The 15,539-nt window shown below is 35.0% G+C and overlaps 1 protein-coding gene across 3 annotated transcripts in view; it reads left to right on the forward strand.

The window, feature by feature from the left end:
• Positions 1 to 15,539, forward strand: part of LOC110022794 (DNA replication ATP-dependent helicase/nuclease DNA2) — an 81,471-nt gene that overhangs the window by 55,354 nt on the left and 10,578 nt on the right. For all 3 annotated transcript variants that reach the window (XM_020721902.1, XM_020721903.1, XM_020721904.1), the window contains exons 20-29: positions 149 to 223; positions 379 to 497; positions 590 to 662; positions 758 to 862; positions 1,019 to 1,186; positions 13,511 to 13,580; positions 13,655 to 13,800; positions 14,009 to 14,086; positions 14,161 to 14,253; positions 14,348 to 14,485. In XM_020721902.1, the coding sequence (XP_020577561.1) occupies positions 149 to 223; positions 379 to 497; positions 590 to 662; positions 758 to 862; positions 1,019 to 1,186; positions 13,511 to 13,580; positions 13,655 to 13,800; positions 14,009 to 14,086; positions 14,161 to 14,253; positions 14,348 to 14,485 (1,065 nt within the window). The remainder of the gene's footprint in view (positions 1 to 148; positions 224 to 378; positions 498 to 589; positions 663 to 757; positions 863 to 1,018; positions 1,187 to 13,510; positions 13,581 to 13,654; positions 13,801 to 14,008; positions 14,087 to 14,160; positions 14,254 to 14,347; positions 14,486 to 15,539) is intronic.

Consider the following 15,539-nt stretch of genomic DNA (forward strand, 5'->3'; position numbering starts at 1 on the left):
GTTTGGATTTAAGCATATATATAGATATATATATATTTGTTTTTAACCTTTTTTCTGTTTTATAATCATTGGTGCTGCTCATTGAGCACCACAGATGTTCTTTCTTTAGCTTGGTTTTCATACTTAATTTTATATGTTTTGTGCTTAGATAATCAGCATGGTGAATGGACGTCCAGCAGTTGCGCAGGGAATCATATGCGGCATTAATGAATTTCATATCTCTGTAAGGATCTCATTTAAAATACATAATTTTTGCTTCTTATTTGTACCAAACCTTAATATTTCATTTTCATGTTCATATTGACTAGTTTTAATATTACAAGCTATCAATTTATGTTTAACTATTAAATTTAGTTTGCCTAGCTGCTTTTTTGTTAGATATCTCTTTCTCGGCGCTTAAGGATTCCAGGTAACCATCGTTCTTCAAAAGCTGATCTAATGCATGCAGTGTGGAGGATTGACAAGGATGAGATTGCTACATCATATTCAATGATGAGGTTGTGTATCAGTTCGAATTTGTTTCTCTTCATTTATCATAGCTTGTTCTAGTGCAGCTGCTTAATGTTTTGCTTGCTTGTTCTTTTTAAAGATTCAACCTTCTGGAGTTGTTTGATTCGAATTTACAAATTTCCCGGCTTAGGAAAATGGTTGTTGACCTTGAGGTGAGTATTGTTTTTTTGTTCAATTTCTTATTTGAACATTAATGCTGTACAGTATCGTTCAGATTTCCTTGTTCTTTTGATTGATTTCTTTTTAGGCACCTAGATTTGATAGTGGCGGATTACTTAGCCAGGACCCAGCAGTCTCGTATGTACATTTGGAAAGTTGTATAAATGACGACCAACGTAGAGCCATAAAGAAGGTAAGCATTTCTGGTTCTCTTTATTGTTATGCACAATCAACTACCATAACATATAGTCTATTTTTTTTTTCGAATTTTTTTTGAAATTCATTTGGAAATTATGTCAAATAGTAGTTCCATTTAATTCCATTATGTTTACTCGACTTATTATTCCAGATACTTTCTGCCAAGGATTACGCACTTATCTTGGGAATGCCCGGAACGGGGAAAACTTCAACAATAGTTCATGCTGTTAAGGCTTTCCTGATTAGAGGCGCATCCATTTTATTGACATCTTACACCAACTCGGCTATTGATAATTTGCTTATCAAGCTAAAAGCTCAGGTTATTGTTTAATTTGTATATTTTAAAACAGCATCTTCAGTTTATTTTCCTATCTTAAGATACAGAAGCTGCATTTTTAAGTCACTTTTAAGAACAAGCATCTCTGCTAGCATTCCCTTTGTTCGTTTTAGTATGTTAGATTCTTGATCTGGGAGAAACCGCTCAGACCCCAAAATTTTGGGGACATTCATTCCCTTCATTTACATCTTCATTTTTTAGTAGGAGCCAGCTAGATACATTTCATTTTTTGGGTGCTTTTTCCCAATTTTTTGTTTTTTTTTGCTTATCATAGCAATATGGCATATTGCCACCACATTTTTCCTTCCTCTTACTATCTTTATATGTTGCTTTTGCTTTATTGTACATCATTCTATATTGCATTTAGGGTTTAGGATAGGATCTTGAAATTTAGATACTCTCACTAATAAATTATATCTGATGAATTGAAGAAACTAAATGTGTTAGAGAAAATGCTAAGGAGAATGATAGCTTAGGTTTTACTTTGACATTCAGGTAGGAGTCATACTAAAATTGATGTATGCGTAATTATAGATATGAGTTTGAAAGATAATGTTGTAAAAATTAATGGAATTGGATATAAAATTATAGCCTTGAAGATTATTGTTGATACTATGATTCTTAGTGTTTTAAGTGCTTATGTTCCTCAAGTATGTTCGTATATATGTTCAAAAGAAAAATTTTGGAATGACCTAAAAGAAATAATATAGATGATACCTTTTGAAGAAATTTTTTTATTGAAAGAGTTTTAATTGGACTTGTTGGTAGAGTGATATAAGTTTTGAAAAATAATCATGGTGATTACACTCTTAGATTGACTAATGAAGAAGGTAGTGTCATATTAGATTTTGTTTTAGCTTATGATTTCGTTATTATTAATACTTTATTTAAGAAAGGAGATGAATATAATTTTATTTATAAGAATGAATTTAATAAAACACAAATTGATTATTTTTGTATGAGAAAAAACAAGATCGTCAAGATTGCAAAGATTATAAATCCAATTTTAGTGAAAAATTAATTACTCAACATTGATTATTTATTTTGAATCTTAAGATGAATAGTTGAAAAATACAATAAAATATTGTCATAGAATTTGATGGGGGCAATTAAAAGACAATTATTTTTATGAGTAAACTTCAGGATCTTAAGTTTTGGTATGTTTGTGAAGAAGCTAATGCAATATGGGATTAAGTAACAATCAATATTAACCAACCCTAAGTCACAAAAGCCGTGTTTAGAGAATAAAAAATATAAGTGAAAATAGTTGGTGGTGGAATAATCATGTATAAGGAAATATAAAATATATGATTTTTTTGTTATAAAATTGTTTTAAATGTAAAAATTTAGAGAATTGGGAAAAATATAAATTGACCCGTAGAGAGTCTAAAAGAAATAATTTGTGATGCTAAGAATTATGCTTTTAATGATCTTTATAATAAATTATGTAGTAAATTAAGTGATATATAATGTATGTGTGTGTGTGTGCCGTCCAATATATATATTTTGAAACTATCGGCTTTCTCCACGGGCTACGGCGTCTCCGACGACGAAGATTCGTGTCATTCGGTTTTGTCGTACCTGACAACGAAGGGCTTCTTTCCTTCTTTCTGCTCGAGAGTCGTCTCCTTTCTGCCAAACGACGAGCTTGCTCGCGTCCTTCGGTCTCTCCTTCGTTCCCGACGACGAAGGCTTCGCTCGTGGATCTTTTTCGTGTGACGTCTTCTACCTGTCGGACGACAATTTCGCATGACTTCTCGCCCGACCACTGTCGCGTCGCGTTCCCCGCTTCTGATCGAAATTTGTTTTCCCTGTTTCTGTTCGTCGTTGCTTCAACTCCAGTTTCGCGCGTGGGTTTTTTTCACTTGAGTTTTGCTTTTGTTCCGGTTTGGGGGAATGCCCCCGAGTTATGCTGCGACTGTCTATAGGGGTTCCACTCCAGGGGCAGGCTGTCGTTCCTGTTTCTTCCCTCAAGAATTTCATGATGCACATGAATCTGGAGGTGTTTATACCTTTATTAAAAAACTAAGGAAGAAAAAATAGCAAACCCGTTTTGTTTCTCACTGATAAGGAAACGAGTATATTGGCTTCAACATGCAGATATACTCTTGTTGGGAAATTTCCGTATGGAAATCCCAAGATTGAGATTATTAGAAAACATTTCGATTCTTATGCTCACAGGGAGTTGGAAAGTTGGTTCGCTAGATGGCCGTCACGTTTTCATTCAACTCTCAAATGATGCGGATTATACTCAACTCTTTGCTCAAAAAGTTCTCAAAATCGATAATCGCTTTATGAAATTTCTGAAATGGACAGTGGATTTTGATCATAAATCGGAATCTCCTATTATCCCAGTTTGGGTTAATTTTTCAGTGCTCAAGGCGCATCTCTTCAATTATGAAACCCTTTATATTTTGACAATTGCTTTTGGGAAACCGCTGAAGGTCGATACTTCCACGCTTGATACAACCTGGTCTTCTGAAGTTTGTGTGCTTGTAGAGCGCAACATCACTCAACCCTTTCCAGGGGAGATTTGGATTGGCTCCCCTCATCAGGGTTATTGGCAGAAGATTGTGATGGGACCTCATCCCCAATATTGCTTTCACTGTGGAATGTTTGGTCATAGCTCTTCATCCTGTTATCGGTTGCTTCCCCATCTACGGCCGGCTGTAGCCCCGCCTCTTGTTTCTCAGCACATTTCTGTGGAGACTATACCCTCTTCCTCACTGCCTATGATACCTACTGCTATGCCATGCAAATATGGTGCAAAATGGTTTGTCTACTGATATTGTTTTGGAAAATGTTGATAAGGGTTGTTTGTTGGATGAGAGCCAGGTGGTTGCCCCTAGAAGGCAGGATGCGATCACTGCCCCTTCTTCTACTGGAGTGGACATACTATCCTCTCAGGCTCTACCTACCGTGGAGGGTGCTCAGGCTTCCTTCTATGAGGTGATTGAAGATAAGGATGAAGCGAATATTCACATTTAGATGACGAAAAAGGTGTCTCCTAATACTAACGAGGAAGATTCAAAGCCAAACACATACCTTCTTACTGCTATTAATCAGTTGATAGAACTCCTGTTGAGAGGGCATGTGTTTCCCAAGTATTAGAAGACTGTCCTACACAAACACTGAAACTCATCACTGCAACTGTTTTTCTTTCTATGAATCAGACTGACTAGTATTCAGAAGAAGAATGACAAGTTTACACTTTTCGGCGGAGGAAGAAGGTTGGTGTCACTGTTCAGCTTGGAAATTTAATGGATGATAACTTGGTCGTTCTTGGCAACGAAACAACACTTCAGAGTTTGTTATCTGGATCCGCTTCAAGAACCAGAGGAATAGGCAGGTCTAGACTGCCTCGTCCATAGACATTTGTTTTTACATGTTTTCATTTTTTTGAGATTTTTGTATCTTTTTGTTGGGATATTTTTATACGATGTATCGTATGAGTAGGATTTCATCTATTGGGCCCTCTCATATCTTTTTGTATTTTTTTTTTTTTCTATATATACACCGCTCGGGCGTTTATATATATATATATATATATATATATATGCCACTTATCATGATTCTTTGGTTGGCAGAGTTCTGCAAGACCCTTGAGGTCACAGATTCGATCCGAAATTAAATTCGTTGGCACATGAGATTGGTCGGGAGGCTTGTTTAATAGTCTCTGACCAATCTTTTTAAATAAAAAATAAACTATTGGAACAAAGAGAAAAAGAAAGTGAATATTTAATTTAAAGAAAAAATCAAAAAGTGTTTTTCTTAGATTAGGATATTCAACATATGTGGGTGAGATAATGAAGTGTAAAAAATCAATACGCTCTAGTGATATCTCAATAGAAGTGTGGAAATGTTAAGGGGATTTAGGAATTTTGTTGCCAACTAAAATTTTTAATGTAATTTTGAAAACTAAAAAGATGCATGAGTAGAGAAGAGTATATTGATCTCTATTTTTTAAGAATAAAGGGGATACATAATTTAAATTATATAGGAATTCAGTTAAAATCTCATGCATTAAAATTATAGGAGAGAATAATTGATATTGGCTATGACGTGACACAAAGATTGCTCAAAATAAGTTTGGATTTAAGCAAGACAAGTCAACCATAGAAGCTATATTTTTATTGAGAGGTTTTATGGAGAAACACAAAGAGAGTAAGAAGGATCTAGATAAGGTTTTTGTTATTTTAGAAAAAAATTAAAAAAGATAATGTATCAAGAGAAGTACTTTGGAGAGCTCTTTAAAGGAAATGTGTTGATATGAATTATATTCAAGTCATTAAAGATATGTGTAGTAGAGCAGCTACTTGTGTTTGAATGGAAGGTGGATTGCCCAAGTATTTTTGTATTTCAGTTGGATTACATCAGGGACCGGTTTTAAGCCCATAGCTTTTTTTTTATATTTAAAGGTGGATGTACTTAGTGTATGCTTTTGTTGATGATTTCCTTCTTGTGGATAAGAATATAGAAAGAGTTTAGAAAAAAAATTGGATTATGGAGGTCAACTTTAGAGTCTAAATGCTTTCTTTTGATCAATTCTACAGTTGAATACATGGAATGTAATTTTAGTAGTAGTAGATCTAGCAGCGGAGTTGCAATAATGGTGATCAAGTTGTTAAAAAGATTGAATGTTTAAGATATCTCAAGTATATTGTTCAAAGTGATGATAAATTTGATGGTGATATAGATGGAGATGTTAATAGTAGAATTCAAGTTGGTTGATTGAAGTGGAGGAATGCATCGAGCCTATTTTGTGATAGAAGAGTACCACTTAGACTTAAAAGGAAAATTTTATTAGATGGTGGTGAGACCTGCAATGCTTTATGGTGTAGTATGTTGGCCTATGAAAGAAAAAACACAAAACTAAGTTAAGTGTTGCTGAGATGAAAATGCTTTCGTGACAGACCAGATTAGAGAGATTCGTCTTAGATGTTTTGGTCACATTAAATGTTGACCAATTGAATTAGGGGAGTAGATGTTTTAGATGTGATATATGGTAAGGAAGTAGAGGTAGTCCTAAAAATACTTGGGCATGTTGTATAAAAAATGATCTTAATCTATTAGAATTAAATGAAAATATGACACTCAATAGAACACAAAGAAGAAAAAAAGGGTTCATGTAACCAACCCCTATTAGTGGGATGATGGCTTCTTGTTATTGTTGTATTTTGTTTTGTATTTGTTAGTAGGCTTGAGCCACAAGAGGCGATCTCACAAAATCAGATCATTTTCTCTATTCCATTGTTTTATTCCTTACGTGCTCTGTTACTTTCCATTTTTTTTTTGGCTTTACTAGTGCTTTTTGGGTAGGAGTATCTTTTTGTTGTATTATTTGGCTTGTTCAATCCAAGAGGCTCTCTATGATTAAGTTTTTTTTAAAATAAAATTTGATGACTAGATAATGTATTGAGTGCAAAATGTAAAATCAAAGATAATTAATGATAACATGAAGATAAAAGAATTCTTTAACAAATGAAGAGAATATAAAAAATTACTTATTATAAGTGTCTTGTTTGTAGCTTGATGAATCTTGGTCAGTGGTGATAATTATTTTTTTTCTTTTTATAATAGAATTTGAAAATATTTTCCATTATTGCTATCAGAATCATAAAGCTACTCAGGGTCTATTTGCGGCAGTTGCAACTTATCCAGTTTATTCAGATAAATAGCTTATCCTGATAAACTGCTGATCAACAACTTATCTTGATAAGTTGGCTGACTGTTTGGGGTTGTTGTTTGAAAACAACTGATTTGCAGTTGTTTGTCTATAAATGAATATTCTGCCCATGTTAAGTAATATTGTTTGTAAGAGAACTGTCTTAGCAATATATTTGATATTGCAAAAATAGAAAAATAAATTTTATTTTTTTCTAGAGTGTCTCTATATTTTGAATCTTTTGATTTTTTATCCCTAAAAGCCTCATCAGAATACTTTCATCATGCTTAATTAGCTAGGCATAATTAATTTTTCATTTCATTATAATATATAAGATTGGAGATCAATGATACAAGTTGATGGTTCAAACTTGACCCATCACCTTGTCGAGGGCTGATAAGACTACCATTCCAGCTAACAAAAAAGACAAGGAGCTAGGCAATAACCAACAAATCCTAACAGAAAGAAAATCCAGTAACAATTCACTTGCTTTGGATCAATTATATAAAAATTTTTCCATGATTCAAGTAAAATAAAACCAAAACATCAAAATCTTAACAAATAGGACCTCACACATTGCTAAGAAATCTTTTTGCACATATGAATAAGCATATAATTTACAATATAAATAACTAATTTTCATTAGATCTACAAAAATTTCATAGATAAATCTCTTAAAAGAAAAATACACTCCCTGAATGAGGAAAATGAATGAACAAAGAACATAACGCGATGAAGAAAATAAAAATGGCCATTTTTCTCTCCTGTCATGTTCTAGGATTGGTAAAGATGATCGAGGCTGCTCCTTGAAACCATTGGAGGCTTCGAGCATGCCACTCGATGTGGCTCAATTAATCTTCGAGTTGGTCCAACTTCTGACGGAAGGCACCACATCGTCCCACAACTCCCAAATGTTCTTGGAAATGGAAGGGGATGGGGAGAAGCCATAAAAGATATAAAGTTCCCTGCCAAAAAAAAAAAAAAAAACTCCGTAAATCCTGTGCTTCCTTAAACCTTCTTGAATGGTTTCTGGTCGGAGCATTGCAGAAGGATGGACAAGATGGGAGTTTTGCTGGTCTCTGTGAGCTGCGATCCCTTCGCTTCCATCCCTGCTATGTTTCGCGAGGGTTCGTTCGATGATTTTGGTCGTGAGAGAGAAGGGATCAAGAGAAACGAGACACGAGAGAGATGAGGTGCGAGGGCATCAGGGTATGACCGACGACCGAGGACCTTGGGGTTGATCCTGCGGCCACGTTTGTTAAAGATTCAATTCCGTTGTTTTTGAAAACGCAGTTCGAACGTAGTTATCAAACGAGACGACGGTGTTTTGAAAATGCCGCAGTAATTATAAACTGTCCTAAACAGGACCTCAGATTCAATTCCATATATATCACCAACAATAGGAGGTGGAAGAGAGGCTAATTCATATGGAGAATCTAGATAAGTATTCTTTGATGCAGCACACCCAAGGTGTTTAGACTATAAATGAAAGCTCTTAAGGCATTGATTCCATGCTAAGGTCAGGAGTTTGTTTTGAATATTTTGTGCGAGCTTGAATTGACAAAGTGGAACTGCATTTTTTGCATATGAACGTAGAATTTTTCACTTTTATGCTTTTTTAGTTGTTGAATATAAAGATGAATTATGTGTTACTTTGTCAGATGCAGGCGAGGTTTGAAATTTTCAATATAGTTTTGTTTGACGATTTTGTATGAGGACTGATATGAAGGAATGACTTCAAATTCTACCCTCCAATAATCATGCGATGAAAAAAACAATTCTAAACTTCTCTAGAGAAATTGTTAAATTCAATTCAAATTGAACCCAAAGTTGTAAATGGCCTAAAAGTTAAAGTGGCAGAATCTACTTGCATGCATTTATGAAGAAAATAGAACCCAAAGAATTTATAATATACCAGTGGAAGTATTGTAAACATACTTGATCTAAATTATATCCCAAATATGAGTGACTTTTTATTCCAAAAATTTACTCAAGTGAGTAGATCGCTTTAATATGCATGTAGATTAACCTCACATAATAAGATTGATGATGCGGGGCTATTGAACTAGGTATGTGATCCAACTTAAAATTATCTGTTTTTAGTGTATATTTCATGATCATTTTATATACATTTTTGATGATATTGCTCTTTAGAGGAATGTATTTTGTATATTTTTGGTTTCATGTATAATAATTAGAGTTTTAGTGAAAATGAAGCACAAACGATGCAATTTGGAGTCACATTTAGTAAGGAAGTAAATTTTGATGTGACACATTTCAATTTATCTTTCTTTGCTTAATCTCCTTTAGATTTATCACATATTTTTAAATAAAATTACATTTTAAGGAAAAGTTTTTTTAATGTTTACTTTGTAGATAAATCAATTTGGAGCGAAACGTGGCAAAACAGTGGAGCTGCTCGCAAATGTCGCTATAGCGCCAGACACGACTTTAAACCGACGCTATAGCGCCCCAGATGATTTCTGGATGGTCTTTGGTCGATTCTGGGCCATTTTCAGACATTTTGGAAGCTTCTGGACAGCTTGCACGCCCCTTAGAGTGGTTAAATCAATCTAGACACTGGGAGTAGCTTTTGAATGAAGAGATGTGTCTCTTTTAATGAAAGGGTGTGTCTCTTGGATGAAGAGATGTCTCTTGGAGAAAGGAGGGGTTTTTGCTTCTCTTTAAAACGAGAGGTTTGACGCCTCTCATGACAAGTAATTAGGAGAGTTTAAAAAAGTTGTTAATGAGTGATTTAGGAGGATTTTGGCGTGAGTATGAAGATATAGATTTTCATATTTTCTGGAGAGATTTGTGAGGGATTTTGGGAGATATGAGCAAGGACGTATGGGCGGCGCATGATCGACAGGAGACATTGGTGGAGAGATTTTTCATTTTTTTTAGAGGGAAAAAACTATCTATTGTATTATTCGTTATCTTGTAATTTTTGTAAACATTTTCTAGTGGATCTTCTTTGATTTAAACAAAGTTTTTTTTCTGGTGTTTTATCCATGCTTCGCAAGTAGTTTTCTTTACTCTTTTCTTTTAATATGAAGTAGTGACATATGTAGGAAAATTTGTTTCATGATAGAATTTTTTTTATTTTCATGTGATGAGTAATATCTCCTCTGTTTCATTAACTTAATTTAAGCGGCAAAAAATTATGTTAAAATTTTTTTTGCATGTGAAACTAAAAGTCGGGAGAGTAGTCTTCTTACGAATTGAGTGCACTCACATTGACCGGTTGACTAATGAAATAGTTCAGGCGGCAATAAAACTTTTAAGCAAATATAATTTAATGATTTGTTTCTATTAGATGCTTCTAGATGACAGATAATTGCATAAAACTAATAGAATAGTAAGCATGCCTATACACTCGAAAAAGAATAGGTAGACATATGTTCCTTGTTGACTCATAATTTATTACTTAATTATATCAATCTTTTTATTGCTTATGTCATTATCATCATTTACTTTTCTTTTACAATGAAATAGATGCATGTTCAAGAATTTAGATTTGCTTAGATATTCTCTTATTTTATTAATGTGATGATATTTTCACCGGCTCTTAATCGACTTTGTAAACTGACAACTTGTGAGAAATTTATTGCAAAACAAAATGACGCGGAGGAGCCATGATTTCACCAAACTGGTGAGTACCACATTTCTTCTTGGGCTGAGCCGTGTGATCACCTGAGGGGAGTGCAAATAGATAGAGTAATAAGTTTTGATGAGCGTATAATTGATTTTTCTATGGTGACAGACTAGATTCTTTTATCAATTCGGTCTAGAGTTTTGATCTTAAGGGTCTCTAGTAAGTTCTATAGAGAGTATATAGTGGGTAATCTGGAACTGATAGGCCAGAATCTACTCAGCACTACTACATAAGCAGATGAAAAACTCTAGGTTAACTAATGTTTTTTATTAGCTTGGGGAGGGGTAAAGAATATGTATGTTCCTATTTGTCACTGATAATATTATATTCTAAACATTGCATTCCTACACATTATCTAGGTCATTGCACGAGGGGTAGTTTTTAAATTCTCAAAATTTTTCAAACCATCTAGAAAAGTTATTTTTATATTTAAGATTTTCATTTAAAAATAGTTGTTAAAAAAATTACTTTAATCGACATTCCAAACTAAGGCCTGATAGTAGTAGACTAGAATTTGCCTAAGGGATTTCTTGCATCGCTTCTCTGTGGGATCGATACTGGGTCTTAAAAGAAAACCCTATATTACTTGAAAGAATGCGTATACTTGTGTAGAACCCTAGTGTGCGAAATATAATTCAAATTCTAAATTTTATAAAATATATTTTGCACACTAACCTCATAAATTTAAATTGGGTCAAGTTTTTTGCCGTTTTTCGGAGCTTAAAAATCTACGTAATTGTGGGTCGGGTCAGTATGACCCAGCTGGGAAGACTAGATTGGTTCAGGAAGGGAGGCAAGGGGTAGGTTGTGATTTTATCGTAGGACACAACACAATGGATTCAGAAATAGCTACTCCTTCACTAAGGAGGGGAAGATTGTCGTCCTTTTCCCTTCTGCGGATCCTGAGATCATAAATGCCCTTACCAACAGAGCAAAAATGGTGGGACTAATTTTGGTGACGACTGATGATGATGTGACCGTGACATTGATTCCAGACATAAGCCGGCCATGACAGAGAGCGTCTCAGGACATCTCGATCAATACCTTTTTTCCATGGCCATCACCATCTGTGAAGGCTCAGGTTACCTTGATTCCAAATCAGGTTGAGCCAACTTAAGATTACTTTGGGAACATAAGTAACATTCAACAGTATATGCACAACACACAGACTCATGTCAGTTCAGTAGTGGATCGATTTGGATATATGTTTGCAAATATGGAAACACCCTTAGATGTTTGGGGGACAATGTCGTTGCCATTGTGATCCAAGCGCTTCTCGGAGCACAGTAGAAGATCCATCAGCCTCAGGAGCTTACATCAACCCCGCTACCGTCAACAGACAACTAGAAGTTGTGACGAGAGGTCAATGCTCCCCCAACACCAAGAGATTGATGTAGGGCTACTAAATTGGGGCCGACGCAGTTGGGAAGACTGGACCAGTTTAGGAAGGGAGGCTTTGAAACTGAATGTTAGGGGCTTAAGCATTGAAACTGAATGTCCTTGGGGCTGCGAGGAGATTGGGGACAGGGGTCCTTGTTAGTGCCAAATGCAAAGTAGTTAGATCCATGTTGCGGATCCTGGGAAGATGGGAGGTTCACCTAACAGAACTCAATTCTTTGGAGGAAATTCTCAAATTTTTTGATTTGCTGAGTCCCAAGTAATGCTGGGTAAATCTACTGTGGTGTTATTTATCAAAGCCTGAAAGCTAGAATGCGAATAAACACAATCGTCTCATGGGACCTCAACCGCCATGGCTGTGTCGGTCTCGACAGCTATTACTCATTCCTTTCCCTATCCTATTCGGGAGCAATTCTGCACCATTTGGCCTTCCGATCTGTCTCTACCCCCCGCAAGCAAATATTGACGGTGCCCTTCTTCTGAACGACTTGGCTGGGTTCGGGATTACAAAGTTGGAACATTGTTGGTGGCGGCTGGGCACCATACTCTGCATTGGGATGCCTCCCTCACGGAGTTGGAAGCTGTTTTTTTGTTACGATATTTCATTCAACCTTTATTATATGAAGGCCCTGGCCTTATTATTGAAGGGAATATAAGTCTAATGTCATTAATTTCTTCACATGAAGCCTGCAGAACCAGCTGGAAGAACCTTCCAAACATGGACTTGGAGCTTGCTTTTCTTACAGATTTTAAGCAACTTATTTTTAATTTTGTTCCTCCGAAGTTTAATAGAGCTGTCCACTTTTGTGCACAAAGTGCTCTTACCCATTGTTTTTTTTTTTTTACTATGGGGCTGGAATCTTTGCAGCTTATCGTTATCCCTGGAATGATAGGGCCACTTTCCTCATGCTTGAGGGCCTGTTTTTTGGTATCTTTTTACTTTTCCTTCTTGCGTAATGCTATATGCATGCTCTTCACAGAGAAAAGCATTGCAAGGCATAGATCAACATGAGTTCACAACCTAAGCTTAGCTTAGAGAGGAGGTAATAAAATATTTATTGGAAAAAAAAGCTGCATGACATTCAGTTTGTGGGGCTCCGTACAATTTCATGTGGGGAGGGTTTTGCGCAGCATTAATCTTTCATTTTAAAGAGATTATTTTTTAAAATTTTAATTTTAATTTTATTTTATTTTTTGATTCAAACTCGTAAACTTGAGACCAGAATGGCGATTGCCAGAACATTCACCAAATTGGACCTCTGTAAATATTTATTGTAACCATCTTCATATACTGGCGGAAAATCACTTATAAATTATTGCCCAAGTAATTTTGTGTTTTTCAATGTAAATCATGTATTTAGGCTTTGTTTGCTTTGAACAATACAAACTACCTTTGTTAAATCACTAGCATTTCATGTGATGGGTAGTAAATTTTTTTCAGAGTTGCTTTAAACGTTGAAGTTTGTGTTAACATCTTGGTTTGATTAATTCCCAATAGAATTTTCATGGTTTGTGGGGCATCCCCTGATGTGCTAGTCAGATGTTATTGTAAATTTCCTATGGTAGTAACTATTTTCTTCTATTTCAGGGCATCGATTTTATTCGCCTTGGAAGGCAGGAAGCTGTTCATGAAGACATCCGTCATTATTGCTTTACAGGTCACATTTCTTTGTTTTAATGTTGGAGGATTAAATGTTACATTTATGTGATCTTTACCTGGTGGTGGCAGCAGATATTCACTCTGTTGATGATGTTAAGCTGAGGATGGACCAAATCCGTGTTGTTGGAGTAACATGTTTGGGCATAAAACATCCCTTACTTGTAAACAAAAAATTTGATGTTTGCATAATGGATGAAGCCGGACAAATTACACTGCCAGTACGTGCTTTCTTTTTATTATGGTTTAACTGCATCTGCTAATGTGTTTTTTATGGTAATTTTAACTTGGGTACATGGACGTGATTGGTTCTTCTTTCTTTCAATTTAAGCATCAGAGTTCTGCTCTTTAGAATATTTTCATAATTTAGTTAAAATTGATTAAAGAAATAGTTGCATTGAGCTCACCATCTCTTTAATCTAATCTCAGGTTTCTCTTGGGCCACTGATGCTAGCTTCTACATTTGTGCTTGTTGGAGATCATTATCAGTTACCACCGCTTGTTCAGGTTATTCTTGTTTGTGCGCTACTCCTTCTTTAATTGCATTTTTTTAATTGTACAAAATTACTTCAAATTCCTAGAGCACAGAGGCTCGGGAGAATGGAATGGCCGTAAGCTTATTCTGCAGGCTTTCTGAAGCTCATCCTCAGGCTATATCAGCCTTGCAAAGCCAGGTTCCTCTAATTTTGTATATTTGTTTGCAATAATTGAAATATGTTTTTCCGTTGCACAAATTTAATTTGCAAGCCATCATCTTTGATCTGTCAGTATCGGATGTGTGCTGGTATCATGGAACTATCAAATACACTTATTTATGGGAACAGACTGCGATGTGGTTCTTTGGATGTTGCAAATGCAAAAATGAAGTTAAGCCTTGTGGAACCTATAAAATGGTGGCTAAAAGAGGTGATCATTTTTTTGCTTTTCAGCGCTATCTAGTTTTCTTGTGCTTTTTTGTCTAAAGTTTTAACCCATTCTGCAGACACACTTTCCAGAATATATGGTTATGACTCTAAAGTATTGAATCATTCTGCAGACACACTTTTGCAGAATATATGGCTATGATTATTTATAACACGTGATATCATTGTGAATTTTTCATTGCATATGTTTATGAATTCAAATATTGTCTTGATCATGCTAGTGTTGGTATGCTAACTTAGCTATCATGTAAAAAAATTGACCATGAAATGCAAGGAGGATGTGAAACAAACCTAAAACTGTCGGCTGCTATTTTGAAAATGATTTAAATTTGATTTAATATAAATATATGTAATTTGATTTAGAAAGTAGTATTTTAATTTTTGAAATATGAGCCTAAACATATCCCATATATTTAATAGTTTAGATAATCAAACACCCCTCTTCAAGCAACACATTCATCCCAAAAGATGGACATGTTACCTAGCGAAAAGACTCGATTATATAAATCATGAAATTTATAACATCTGTCTGGTCTGCGAATCATTTATGTTGGCCGAAAAATTTCCCTACCCAATATAATTTTTAGATAGAGTTTATTTTATCTGGGTTCTTAGTTCCCTATAACAACAAGTCCTTATAGTTAATTACATCTTAGATGACCGGTTCACTTAAGAAAACTCTCGATTAAGATCAGTGGTTCTGTTTTAAGATTTCAAAGTTTAGGTTTTCAAGATTGGATATAAGAAAGTTAAAAAGGAATGGCGCAAGTAGTAACAATTATTTTAGGAGTCAAAGAAGTGAGAAGGTAGGGGATATCACAGATTTCAAGTGAGGCCTCAATTACTTCCCAACCATCTTCTTGTTTGGCTTTATGTCTTATAGGCGAAGTTATTTGATGTTTAATTATGTCAATTTTTTTATTTAGGGCTTACATTCGCAAGATACCCAAACGTGCAAATAGCCTGGGAAGATAGGAGTATTTACTTCGTATCGAACGACAACCTCTGAATCTTAAAAGGAGCTATGACTTATGATG

The sequence above is a fragment of the Phalaenopsis equestris genome, unplaced genomic scaffold (genome assembly GCF_001263595.1).
Source record: "Phalaenopsis equestris unplaced genomic scaffold, ASM126359v1 Scaffold000202, whole genome shotgun sequence".
In the NCBI taxonomy this organism is placed as follows: Eukaryota; Viridiplantae; Streptophyta; class Magnoliopsida; order Asparagales; family Orchidaceae; genus Phalaenopsis; species Phalaenopsis equestris.